We start from the raw sequence: 13,983 nt of genomic DNA, 5'->3' as shown, positions 1-13,983 counted from the left end.
CAGGGGGTAAGACTGTGAAACATTTGTGAAAGGTTCACAAGCGTAAACTATCCGGTTGACCGGAAAGTTGTGACTGGATCACTGTCATTCATAGTCACGTGAATTACTAATCGGTAACTTCAGTAATTTGGCGAAATATTTTTGTCGGATGTTGCATGCAACTCATACGTTAGTACATGAATGTTGACGTAAATTGAGGAAACCATTGACGTAAATCCTGTACGTGATATTTTCATTGATCGGTCGATCTATCGATCCTTATTATATTTGCTTGGATCTCTCTTGATTTAAATACCAAACGAACCTTTATATATATGATTTAGTCCCGGTATATCTCGCCGTCCTGAATATTCTCTTGTAACTTCTCCCTTACTTTTATAAATCATCTTGCAATTCAATATATTTATATGTCAAAATATTCGAAACGAAACGGTCTTGTGTGGAATGCCTGCCCCTGATCGTTGGTTTCTTATTCTGTGGTTATTTTTCTATATTCATCTGGAATGTCGTATGCCATGTTCCAGTATTTTTCCATACTTCCATTTGTTCCGGTATTTTTCCAGATATTCGTCCCAGAATTTTCCCCCATATCCATTTATCTCGGTAATCTTCCTTGCATTTATCCAGTGTAGAAACTTTCCACTTATTTGTTCATTCTGGTGTTGCTTTCACCTGTTCTCATATTTTGCCATGCATCTATTCATCCGGCAGTTTTTCGATGTCTTATTTGCCTCGATTTTCCTGAGCAGTCTTTTATATATTCATTTATGGTGTTCACCTTATCCTGATGCCCTCAAAAAATAATCACGAGGAAGAAATAGGGAAAGGAGTAGAAAGATGAATTCTTTGTATGAGTCGTATGGGTCGGGTTGACCGACTACTGAAATGTAATCTTGACGCTGTTTTAACTTTTATTTCCAGCATTCCTAAATTCCAAATATTTTATTCCGGAGAAATGGCCGATTTAAGAATATCAGCGGATGTTCCGCAAATCCCTCAGGTCGATATGATTAGTGCAACGAGTAAATTACAGCTAGAAGCAGCCGATGTTCGAAATAATAGACCTAATTGGAATTCTTACTTAAGGTTCACGTTCAGTACTTCATCACACTTTTATTTTAAAATGAAATGTTATCCTTAGTCGCTGATTTGGAAGAGGATATATTCGTTGCTGTGCAGAAGAAACCGTATACTTTTTACTGGTAGATAACGTTTCTCGTTGCTGCAGATATATTTACGAGGGTATGGTAAATGAGCTTTAAAGTATACTGAAGAATGGAATAAAGCTCGACTCAGAATCTATATTCTTCATAAGATGGTAATATAGTGTTTGCTCATTTTAATTTTCAGCTAGTCAACTACTAGCCATATTTCTTATATATTATAATTGGAAGTTGATCACTTACTACCACTTCTCCTTTTTAGACTTTTGCGAATTACCTTATTTTGCTATCGAAGGACTTCCGAGATTACGCATTTCACTCCTCCGCCATGTAATGTGTTAATTTTTTTCGTTCTCTCGATGGTGAATAAGGTAAGAAGTGAGGAGCAGTTGCTGGAAAAAGGAAAACTGAAACATGTTTCAAGCTAAGTTGTTGTTATAAGGTTAATAGGGGGAATTGCAGGAGTCAAATGATTGCTCAGGAGGATTATGATTTCATAACATCATATGAAGCATCAAAAACCAAGCAAGATCGTGATATTCTCCTGGAAAGCAACAAAATGCAGTGTGCGCGAACAATGATCAGTTTTATTACAACTGTTGCTAAAGATCAAAATGTTCGTTATGTATTAACATTACTGGATGATATGATTATGGTTAGTTCTATTTCTGTTTTCCATATCCTACCGGGATTTCTAATAATTTTCATGTTTTAGTTCTAAAAACACAGTGAAAAAAAACACACCGCAATTTTCTCAGCCTCGATAATTCTCGGTAATTCAAGGGAGGAATCTTTTGATAACATCGCATTAACCGTTGCAAAAGAGGAAAAGCTAACCATCACTTTAGTCTGTATATTAATCAACTGATATAATTGATTACTTTTGACGAAGATGGAAACTCGCCATGGAAAATTTGAGGTTTTTTAATTTGAGAAAAACATGTCGCTATTTGGAAAAAGAAATGAAAACTCTAATGTAAACCTGTTTTCCTTCTCTGTCCCTCGCATGTAATACTTTGATTTAATGACTACAGACTTATTTCAGGAAGATAAATCACGTGTAGAAATATTTCATAGCTATGCCCGAAAAAACAAACGCACTCTTTGGTCATGGTTTTTGGGTATCTTACAACGTCGAGATCCATTTACCATAAATCAGGTTTGCATTTCGAATCAAATTTTAGCAAAGAAACTTGGAAGTAATTTGATGTATCATGTATTTGTATTCTTATTATAGCATGTTTACATTGTCAATAATGTCTTGATCACTAAATACCTTATCTATAACTACGATGATGAAGTATAAACAACAATAAATTGAAATCTAAAATAATGCTTGGCAAATATATCTCTGAATACATACTTGCTTGCATTTGCTAGCTTTTGGTGACTGTGGAAATAATCAGTCATACAGTCTACGATTCATATTTCCTTTGTAAATAAATTTTTTAGTATAACAATTCGTAGAAACATTTTTGCAGATGTCATCCGTTTTGGCAAAATTTGCTTGTTCTGGAATGACACTCATGGAAGGTTCTGATTTGAACTTTTATATTTCATTTCTCAAGGATCAGCTGAAGTCTGCAGGAAACGAATACATTAATACAACGGCACGTTGCTTGCAAATGATGCTTCGGATTGATGAATATCGTCATGCATTTTTAGCGATGGATGGCATTAAGAGGTTTTTAAATTGATTTTTTTTTCCCCTTTTTGCGTGCATGGTCTCTGTAAATTAATACAACCATTGTTGACACTAAAAATAATGTGTAATGCTTCAAATACCGAATAGTTAGGAAAATCTTTTAAACTAATTTAGCTCATAATATTTCGCAAAACCTGGAAATAAAACTAGCATGTTTTATATTTGGTAAGACAGACAGATAGGTAGAAGAGCATTTTTATCAGACAAATTTTAAACCACTCATTTTTTTCCCAGAAATTATAGTAAATGACTTGAAAATACCTTGATTTTCAGTATCTTATCAGTGTTAAGTGGTAAAACCAATTTCCAACTCCAATATCAACTTATATTCTCCTTATGGTGTCTTACATTCAATCCAGCCATAGCCAAAAGATTTCCGCATAGTGGAATTATTCAGATTCTTGGTGATATCCTTTCTGAATCAACCAAGGAAAAGGTAGAACTGTATATTTTTGATACTTTTTCAATTCAGTTTACAAAATTATAATTTTCTTTTTTTTATGACTTGGTACGTCAAGATTCGTTGCATACGAATTTATAGTGATTGGTAGTGACTCTTATCAGTTTATTTCATTTTTTGCTCTTTTGTAAAGAAATAAATGCATCCGGCTCTTAAAATTGCTTGTCACAGGTAATTCGCATAATCATGGGAACGTTTCGGAACATTCTCGAGAAAATCGATGATCATGATCTTGTGCGAGAAGCAGCTTTGCAGATGGTGCAATGTAAGACTTTGAAAACACTTGAACTAATGGACTCCAAAAAATTTGATGATGCCGAACTGAACGATGATGCTGAATTTCTCAGTGAAAAATTGCATTCCTCGATCCAAGATTTTTCTTCGTTTGACGAATATGTATCGGAGGTATGTTTCAAATGATAAAATGCTACGTGATGCTACTTCTTGCCATTCACTACTGATGAGTGTTATTATTCCTGGTAAATTTTGCCGGGAAGTTGAATAAACTCATTAAATTCTGTGGCACCTTTTAAACTGATTTGAGTTTTCCGAGTCTTTTCCATTTATTCCGAAATTTTCTGTTTTTTTTTCGTTTAAGGAATCTGGGAAACGATGCAGATTACAGATACAGGTCTTATACTGATACAGATCTTTACAGATTTTGATACAGATTTGTGATACAGTTCGGTGAAGCATGAGTTGGTTTTTCGAATTTAATTATTTCTTTTTGAGGTGAGATCAGGTCGGCTACAATGGAGTCCGGTCCATAAATCAGAGAAGTTCTGGAGAGAAAATGCACAGAAATTCAATGAAAAAGATTTCGAACTTTTAAGGTAAATCTCTACTTCCATAGTAAAATATCTAAAAATTGCTGTTCTAATCCTTTATATGTGCATTTCCAGGATATTAATCAATATTTTGGAACTACAGTCAGACACCTTAACTCTCTGCGTAGCAGTTCATGATATTGGAGAATACGTGAGACATTATCCGAGGGGTAAAAAGTTCGTTTTTAATGTCTTTCTTTCTTCCTCTTGGTGAGACCATATATATATATATATATTAATTTTTTCTTCCTCTTCAGCAAAATTGAGCAACTACAAGGTAAGCAAGCAGTGATGAAATTGCTTTCGGCGGATGATCCAAACGTACGATATCATTCTTTGCTTGCAATCCAAAAATTAATGGTGCATAACTGGGAATATCTTGGCAAACAGCTGGATGCTGATAATGCAACTGCTACAGAATGAACTTTGCGAATGTGCATATGTATATGTGAGTTGTGTTGTTTATAGGGAAATTTATGGCACACTATCTAGATTTTTAATTGTTTCTTTTGAGATAGATTTTTTGTACGCTAAATACATCTGCCTAATTGATGTGTGGGTTAGCTATATAATGTCGATACATTAGATGCTTTTGAATCTTTTATTTTATCGTGATATTTTTGTATTTCACACACAACTTATGTGCTGAGGTTGATGAAGTGCTCGAATAGATACCCGAGCGCTATGATTATAAGGTGAAGTAATGTGAACCATAGATTAATCGGAATAACAAAAGTTTGTTGCAAGTACATTTCCCCAGGAAAGGAAAATTTTTGAAACTTTCCTTGTATTAGCAGTTTCTGGATGGGAAGTAAAAATATAGTGATAATCTGATAATTGTTTACTCGCGCAAACGATTCATCCTTCAATCATTTTAGCCATTCAGATAGCTCAACTGTTCCTTGAATTAATGACATTTATTAAAATTTTTCTTTGGAATCAGGTGATTTACTGCTCTTAAATTAACTCATTTCACACTTTGTAGCAATTAACACCAGCAAAAAAACGCAGAATGCAAGATTCGCAACAAGGCTGAGAAAATGCGCTTAATGAGCTAATTTAATCTAATCTGACTAAACGTAGCTTATATAAACTTAAAATTATGAATTAGCTGATGACAAGTAACGGATTTTCCAATCCGGCTGAATCCTTCGCACATTCTTGTATCAATCACTTGTTATCTCTAATCCATTCCGTTTACCAAGAAAGGATTGTATATTAAATATTTTCAAATTAATACTAGAAGAGTAGCTTTAGTTAAATATGTTTTCATATGATCGTAAAACACTCTGTGATCATTGCGTAGTTCTATTGAGTTATTAACTGTATTTTTCTATGTAATAAAATACGACTTACTACAAAAAGAAACAAGTCGCAAATTCGTACTTACTGTGTGAGTCGAGATGTATTTAAAATTGAAGTCAAATATTTCTTGTGTGAAATAGTCCCGGATTTGCTAGATATCAAAAGGGACAGTCAGAGTTTTCTGGAATTTACTTCACATAATGGCTTAGAAAAGTTCGGCGAAGCTAGTAATGGGTTGGGTTTAAATAACCTCACTGATATGTGTTCACAGATTACTGTAAAAAGCAAAAAAATTGTAATCATATGTATTTAAATTACAACAATGAACTGATAACAAGAGTCATTTTTAGCGTCTTCGTCCACGTCGAATTTCCTTTGCTTTTGGAGGCAGAATAATGCCATCATACTGAAAAAAAACTAAGCATAGACAACAGCGCTTCGAACATAACAATGAATCATACCACCCCACAATGTGAACATTCAGGGATTCTTGAAAATATGGCACTTTACATGATGGAAACAACAGTTCTGAAAGACTAGTGCAGAAGAGAAAGCTACAGTACGCGTGATAATTAGGAAAGTTTTATCGGACGTTTGTTGTCACCTCAATGATGCATCGAGATGGTGGTGATTACCGATGACTTAATTATTACTAAGTGACCTCGGCAGTCATTTTTTTTAAAGGTCACAGTTCAAGCTCACTCATGACAAACATACCTTTTGCTGAAACCATTTTACTGCCTCCTCTTTCCCTACGCGATGCGTATGTCCCACACGACCACGTGCACGTCTACGCTTTGCAACTCGATGGCCAGCACGCCCAAGAACAACGTAGAAGTCCATACCGTAGATACCAATTAACGGGTCATATTTAATTCCCAAATCGATATGTTCTTGTATTCCGAAGCCGAAGTTCCCAGTGTCTGAGAAATTTTCTCGATATAATTCATATTCTTTCACCTAGAAGTACGAAAGAATTTGTTCCCAAGAAAAAAAATGCATAGACTGTTTAAGGAAAGTGGCGATCATTTGACTCATTTCATGCCTTTTATGTACCTAGAGGCCTGATTCATCATAACATCATGGAAATTCAAAATCAAAAAATCGAGGATCTTTCTGAAATAGATTAAAACTTAATGTTTGGTTCAAGGACTTCAAAAGGGAAGTTTTGAGGAGCTACAAATGCTTACCTCTACAACGGGCCTCATATTACAAACAAGAGCAGTAAAAATCTCACAAAGCATTCTGTTGCATACTCACATCAAAGAAAACGTAAAATCCAGATGAGATCAAAAAGTGAGAAAGCTATAAGAATAAAAGTTACGATAAATGAACCTTCAAACCACGCTCAATGATTTCTTCAGCTTTCGGACCTCTTACGGTACAGTGTACAGCAATTTTCTCGTTACGACGAATACCAAATGATCGTACGGTATACCGTGCCTTCGAAAATACCGGTGTCTGACCAGTTAACTGTTCAAGCACCTGAAAAGACAAAACAGTTATTTGGTATTATGGTTCACTTGTACTGTACTAAATTCCACCTAATAGTCTTGATCTCACCAGCAACCCAGGTACTTGATATTTTAAAGATTAGGAGCGAAAACTTTCTATTGTGCTTGGAAAATTTTTTTGCTGTGCAGCACACGGAACATGATCGAGCACCATTTGACTGCGCTAAAAGAACCGTTGATGATAAACACTTTGAAGCTGCTAGAAATTTATTATACGCCTATAGAATTTGACATTCACTAATACTGCGATGAATCATCGCCATTAGGACATATAGACAGTGATCTTTTTAACCCTAACATAATGTATCCACTGCTATGAAAGTATGAACAACAGTTATGCAATAAGACCGAATATAAATGTTATCTAAGCCAATAAGTTGGCACTCTTTTTTCCTTTCCAGTAATTCTTCGCGACAAGAACCAAAACGATACCTTAGCGGCACGTGTAAGCCTATCGCCTGATTCACCAACACAAATATTTAGGCAAAGTTTTTCAATTTTCAACTCCCTCATTGGATTGGCCGCCTTTTTCTCTCTGATTTCAGCAAGCTGCTCCGCCTTGCCCATCTTTCACACCTGAAAGTGAGAAGACCACATTCCTTGGTTAAAAACATTGAGAACCATTGAACAGCAAGAAAAAAAAATGTGAGAAACGATAAAGGAGTGTAAATAAAGATGTGAACTTCTGAACCCGGACGAAACAGAATGCGAGCATAATATTCTACTGTGAAGAGGTAACGGAATGTTATCCATTAGAATTAAGCACTAAGACTAATAAAGCTATTTATGTATAGCGGTAAAAATCGAAGCTCAACATTTCTACCCCAAAATCGCTGAAGTTTCATATTTCGAATAAGATGTATTCATCAACGATACATCTAATCTAGCAACATTTAACGACAGATATAAGGCAAGAACAATTTAACATTCCCAGCCAAAAAAAACCTTCCGACTTCCGACGTAAATTTCGAACTGTCAATTTCCGATAAGCTACTTTTCATTGGATTAGATACTTTGCATTTTCTCTATACGCTGACAGTTTTTGAAATTTTCACGCCCACAAAAAAGACGTCTAAGCAGAAACTGAAGGGACCATTTGTAGAACTAGCTGGTGTAAGCGCCGTCACATCATGTGACACAAGACACTTAAAGTCTCAAACAAACGACGCGAAGCACCCTAAAACCTGTGTCGTTCAACTGTTCCTATGCAGATCAAATGTTTAAAGAAAAATGCGGTCCACAACTTTTAACGCAGTGTACTTCGATCGATTGAAGTGCAACGATTTCGAAATCACATCAGCTTACTCCGTTGAAGTTAATTTTGTTGATTCTCTTTCCTTCTTTCCATCATGAGGTGGTCATATTGTTTTCTTCTTTACGTGAGAACATTATAATAGGGCGTAGTGACCTCATTTCATTTCATATCATCGCATAATCGTCCTTTTTTCAACTACTATATGCAGAGTGAAATTAACTCAACCAATATCAAGTCACACTATTTTGAAGTAGAAAGCACATGGAAACTGTAACGAAACTATTCCGAAATGGTTTTTTTTTTTGAAGCCACATTGTGCGTATTTTCTGAATTATTGTTTATTCTAATCCTTTTGTTTAATAGATTTGACAGTTTTTTTTGTTCCTCAAGATGCTCTTTTTTAATTCGAAAACTTCGCATACTTTGCATTATATTCTAGTTTAATAAGGTTTTACCGTAGCTGCAGAAATTCTTCAAAAGTAATATTACTGAGCGATGAGATTTCCATATCTCAAACGTAGAACATAAGTACCACTTCAGAACATGACTTCTAATCCAAACATTAGCTCTGATCTAGTCTAAGACGCGAATACCAGTATTGGAAACGGTTGGTAATCTGGTAAATTGCTAGTAATCCGAGGCACTTTCTGTTCCCTATGTAAGTCTCATCCGTTAAACAACATAACCATTTGCGTTTACCAATTAAAAAAATGGGAAAATTTGTTAAATATGGAGTATATCATCGAAATCCAAACTTTCCATTTTGATCAGATGATATTTGATATCATTTAGGAGTTGAAATTAACGAGGGAAATGACGAAAATTTGAATTATGTTTTCAGTGATGTGCTATAATAAAATTGCATTCATTCCTTTTCTTAGCTTTCATGTTAACTACGCTAGTTGAGAAGGCGTTTGTTCGGGCACTTCATGGAGAGATAACGGATGAAGAAGCTGCTGATCAGATTGCTGATTCACTTTGCGCTGATTCCTTTGCCAATAATTTCCAGGTACTAGATTTTCTCGTTTACTAATTTTTATTAATTGTGCATTTTTAGTCTCAGATGAAATTAACATTCAATCTGATTGTTGGTTTTTTTACACCTGCTCTTCCTTTGCATTTATAGAACTTGAATTATAAGTCTTACTTTGCTCGCCAGGCAATATATAGGTGAGACTAAGAAAGCGTCTCCCAATATGAAGTTTTACTAATGCTAAGAATGATCAGTGACTTATTAAAATTAAAGATCACATTTGCTAGATCTTGCAGAATTATATCAATAATGTTGAAGTTCAACATGGTGTTAACAATGATGGAAAGATGTAAGTCATTACTACTTACGTTTAATTTTAATTCACCTTAAACATCTTATCATTTTGCATCCAGTTTTACACACAATACTTCCTTCATAAAACTTTTGAATTTCGAATAATTGTTTTATTTAATCTGATGAAATATTGAATAATTTTCTCCAATTATGCTGTTGGCATATATTACTGTCTACTAGCAAAACTGGTCTTCGATGATACTGATTTTGCCCCTGAAAATTATAAAAAATAAATAAATGTAGGGAGTATTTTAAATTTCTTCATCTTTAGGATGATAATGAAGCTTACAAGCCCATTTTTGCAATGTTGTTAATTACATTAGTGTTTAAGAATCAGAGAATCAGTTTTTCATTTTCAGGGATATTTCTGCTAATTTGCAATCACAACCATGTCAGCAACCAAAAGTTCTAGGTACTATAACTCTGGGTGATTTACATCCTGAACAAATTGCACAATTCCAGGTAAGGATGTGATTTATTAATTCTCTGTAATTTGTCATTTCAGGGTCTTGAAGTTTTGTAGGAATCCCTTTCCTTGTTTCCGCTAGTTTCTGAATTAAATTGAGCCTATCGATGCAATCCGATTATTTAGAATAAAGCTTTTAGTATGAAGTTAATGATACATTTGCGCGACGAACAGTCCGTAAACGAACCTGTCGAAAATATAAATACTTTAGTGCTCAAATAGACCTATTTAATCTAATGCTTGTTCGTATTTCAGTTGTTCCCATACATTGACTTTTTTTTTTTCAATATTGGAATTAAATTGGTGATTTATTTTCTCACTCATTATCTATGATTACACAGGGGAAATATGTTTCAGCAAGCGTTTACAGAAGCCAGTAAGGGATTAGCTTCATCAGTTGTTTTTAATGTACCGGTGCAAAAGACTGATAATCCGGAAGAATATTTTACTGACGAAGACAAGGAAAGGTAGAGAATGACCCATTTTTTTGAATGGAACATTTATCACTCTACTCGATAAAGTTAATTTGCTTCTTCCAAACTTGGTCTTTATCTGTTATGTTGGGTATGATCCAAAAACAATTAGGAGAAGTGTTTAAGATAAATATAGGTTAGCATTACTTTTCAGGTCTAATTGCTTTGATTTTTACTGTTCTACGTTTGAAGCGATAATTATTACTTTAAAATGATGATATTTATGCTAAAATGGAGATAACTTTGCTGTTATGAAGTTAAATGAGAATGTATGCGTTTGCAACACAAGAAAATTTCTTTGAGGATTTTAAGCTCAAAAATTTGTTGAAGTCCCAGTTACATGTTTAATTGGTCGTGTTTATCAAATTTTCAGTTTTTGCAGATGCGCTCTTCTTCAAGAATTAATAACTGGTCAGCGCCCATTAATGCTGCATCCTTATGTATTTCTTCTTAATCGACGGTTCAAATGGACTGATATCGCTGTTCCTGTTATCGGGACTGACAAGTTGATTTTGTTTTCTACTTTTGAAGATTAAAATTTTCAACTTTGAACTTGGAATTTAAAATATTTCGTGGTTAGAAATATTGCTGTTGTGTATTATCCGGAATAAATTCTTCTTTCATGTTCAAGAAGTATTCAACTATTTGCTAGTTATCAGGTTCCGCGTTTATCGGCTGAATCAAGCACGTAATTCACGCTGCTATTACCGTTGTTCAGGGTGTGAAACTATGGCAAAAGAACCCGGCGATCCAATTGCCCAAATAAAACTTGCTGAAGGTTATTTTTGAATTTTTCTTCTGCATTTCCGAAAAGATTTGGTTGAAATTGTAGAGTAAGATTGTAGAGTAACTTATTACTTATTGGTTACCAAGTTTGTTTATTGCTTGATGTCATTGGGGGATAAATTGACGCATCTGAGCACATCTTCTCCAAGATCAAGTTGGTGTTTCAATATTTTTTTATTGCAGGTCATTTGGTAGGTGATGTTAATCCAGTCCATAATTCAAAATGTGATTTGTTTACATTTTCTAATATTGTTAACCGACAGTTTGACAGGGAAGCTCGTCTTGATGTCTACAACGGAGTTATGAATCCGAAAGAAGCTTGGAATAGGGTAATTAGATCTTTATTTTTTCCCAAGGTTTACAAAAAATATTCGATTCAGAAGTGATAGATCGGCTATGTGAGCAATAAGAACTAAAAGTTAGACCACTCAAATCAGTGAAGTTCTGCATTTCCTTAAGCGGTATCTGATGGTTTTACTATCGAGAAAGATTTACCACGAATTTATTATTAATATATGCAGTACTACGTTCTATACATTTTTAGGGACGGTTACGAGCTCTGAGAGCAGAAAGCTTAGCACCTAAAGGTTTGTTAAATGCAGATGAATATCCTACTTGGGAAACGATGAACAAAGTTATCATGAAACTGTGGAGAAGTGCGGTTAGTTTATTCCTATGTTTGTTTGGCTCATTTTCCGTCGTTAATGTTTTATTTATTAACCATTAGTGGAAATTTCCAACTTTTTGCTTTAACCAGTGTCTGTATTACTATAATCTGCGTTACATACTATCAAACTGAGTACATGAGGTACATAAATAAATTTATCGAAAAGCATGCTTAATTGGATGCTTCTTGGTATCTCACTGGAAGAATTTTTTTCTTTAATTTTCGAAAATTTTAATTAGATTTAACTTTACTGTCGAATCTTAACAGATATAATTATGTTTTATGAAAGCTATAGTTTTATTAAAACCATATTCAAGCGGATGCTTATCTGTTACTTTCGACGTGTAAAGGAGAAATATGAGCAGAAAGCTTTACCATTCATTTTCATTTCGTAATAGTTATATGCGAAAAAATTCGTTGTATATGCGGTAAGATGGTTTAGGACATTGTTGCAGAAGCGGGCACACGATGCTGGTATCGAGGGTATTGATCGAGTTGGTAGTAAAGATTGGTGGCGTAATATTCCGGCACCATCTGCTGCACGAAGAAGTATGAAAAGGGGAAATTATGACACCACCAATTATAGTTTTCGAACTGAGGGGAGGTTCGTTTCATATAAGTTAGTTTTTTTCTTTTTTTTTTTTAATTTATTGGCATATTAGATTATTACTTCTACTATTAGAAGTAATCTAGCTAGTGGTAAGGATTTCAAATCAATTTTCATTAGAAAGAAGAACGGGACAATATAAGTCGGGGATACATTTTTGTCAATTCTTTTATTATCAGGTGTTTAATTTACAAAACAAATATTGTAAATCGCAGTATCGTTATTACTTCACTTCACGTTTTGATTCAATAATTTCAGTGGTGAAATTGAAGAGCTTGAAGATGATGGTGACCAATCGTGGTATGATTTTACGTTGGTTTTAACTGTAATGTTTCCAAGACTTATTTTTTTTAAGATATGTACATGTCATATGGAATTTCAAAATTAACATAGGATAACATATGTCAAGTAAGAAAGCACATTTATTTTTAAATTTCCCAGGTAAACATTTGATAAATTTTATTTGGGGCTTGATGTTTTATTGATACTTAAGTTTTGAGGTTTTTTGAGTCCATTCGTAGTTTAAGGAAGTGAATATCACTTTTTTTTTTTTACAGCATCTCAATGGCTGCTAGTGGTGAAGATGGATGTCTTGAACTACTGGATGTAGTTAGCGAAAACGAAATTTACACCACCGATCAAGAACCAGCTCCTTCTGGTTCTCTCGAAAGAGATGATATTGTGCCGGAGCCACCAGAACATATTTCACTGTTTTCCAATAGATCCGTTAGTGGTTTTTCTATGTTTTCTTAGTGCTTCAAATTACTTAAATCAAATTGCTCAAGTTAGCAATTTGAATCAACTAGTTTTTAAAGGAATTCTTCGAACATCAGGTCAAAATACGCTTTGAGTCTCATTGTAATAGAAGATCCAGTAGAGGAAAATATACCTAAAGTTGTAAGAGCTTAGAAAGAAACTAAGATTCTTAATGGGTATTTTGTAGGATCCTGTTAAACGCGTATTACATCAGGACAATAACGTCAGCTTATCTGCATTACCTGATGATAGCTGTGGAAAAACAACAGATGCTTTCTTGCGTAACAGTGAGGAAAACAGTGATGTACAATATTACTTGCTGCAAAGTTACGATGATGACGACGACGATGATGATGACGATGACGATGATGATGATGATAATGATGAAGGTGATGATGACGATGGCGATGGAGATGAGGCGAGAGATAGAAAAGATGGTGATGAAGATAACAATGATAATGATGTGGATGTAGATAATGTCGATGAGGCCAATCTTCACAACGCTGATGATGAAGTGACGCAAGAATACAATGACATTTTAACTGAAGTGGATCGGCTTGAGCAAAGTTCGTTACTGTAATATGTTTCTTTTAAGAAAGCAAGCAAAAGTATAATAAAAGTATATATATATATATATATATATATATATATATATATATATTATATATATAT

The 13,983-nt window shown here is 34.3% G+C and overlaps 3 protein-coding genes across 3 annotated transcripts in view; 2 read left to right on the top strand and 1 right to left on the bottom strand.

The window, feature by feature from the left end:
• Positions 1–1,110: 1,110 nt before the first annotated feature.
• LOAG_03309 (vacuolar h ATPase 15) lies at positions 1,111–5,184 on the top strand. Its single transcript, XM_003138846.2, has 8 exons — positions 1,111–1,818; positions 2,209–2,322; positions 2,645–2,847; positions 3,142–3,304; positions 3,500–3,733; positions 4,061–4,161; positions 4,231–4,332; positions 4,413–5,184. Exons 1-8 carry the CDS (start codon positions 1,633–1,635, stop codon positions 4,576–4,578), a joined length of 1,269 nt encoding a protein of 422 aa, XP_003138894.2. The 5' UTR covers positions 1,111–1,632; the 3' UTR covers positions 4,579–5,184.
• A 622-nt stretch (positions 5,185–5,806) lies between these two features.
• On the bottom strand, positions 5,807–7,541 carry LOAG_03308 (60S ribosomal protein L11; the record flags this gene model as incomplete). Its single annotated transcript, XM_003138845.1, has 4 exons — positions 5,807–5,866; positions 6,178–6,420; positions 6,796–6,945; positions 7,407–7,541. 4 exons carry the CDS (start codon positions 7,539–7,541, stop codon positions 5,807–5,809), a joined length of 588 nt encoding a protein of 195 aa, XP_003138893.1.
• Positions 7,542–9,104: 1,563 nt separating this feature from the next.
• LOAG_18159 (hypothetical protein) overlaps positions 9,105–13,983 on the top strand; it is a 5,853-nt gene continuing 974 nt past the window's right edge. The window contains exons 1-12 of the mRNA XM_020450825.1: positions 9,105–9,238; positions 9,499–9,551; positions 9,916–10,018; positions 10,380–10,489; positions 10,878–11,000; positions 11,155–11,273; positions 11,465–11,610; positions 11,826–11,942; positions 12,404–12,552; positions 12,814–12,855; positions 13,113–13,281; positions 13,499–13,877. Of these exons, the coding sequence (XP_020305449.1) occupies positions 9,116–9,238; positions 9,499–9,551; positions 9,916–10,018; positions 10,380–10,489; positions 10,878–11,000; positions 11,155–11,273; positions 11,465–11,610; positions 11,826–11,942; positions 12,404–12,552; positions 12,814–12,855; positions 13,113–13,281; positions 13,499–13,877 (1,633 nt within the window). The 5' untranslated portion in view covers positions 9,105–9,115. The remainder of the gene's footprint in view (positions 9,239–9,498; positions 9,552–9,915; positions 10,019–10,379; positions 10,490–10,877; positions 11,001–11,154; positions 11,274–11,464; positions 11,611–11,825; positions 11,943–12,403; positions 12,553–12,813; positions 12,856–13,112; positions 13,282–13,498; positions 13,878–13,983) is intronic.

This window comes from Loa loa (genome assembly GCF_000183805.2).
Source record: "Loa loa unplaced genomic scaffold supercont3.209, whole genome shotgun sequence".
Lineage (NCBI taxonomy): Eukaryota > Metazoa > Nematoda > Chromadorea > Rhabditida > Onchocercidae > Loa > Loa loa.
The sequence above is the reverse complement of the archived record's forward strand: the minus strand, read 5'-3'. Positions and strand labels throughout refer to the sequence as shown.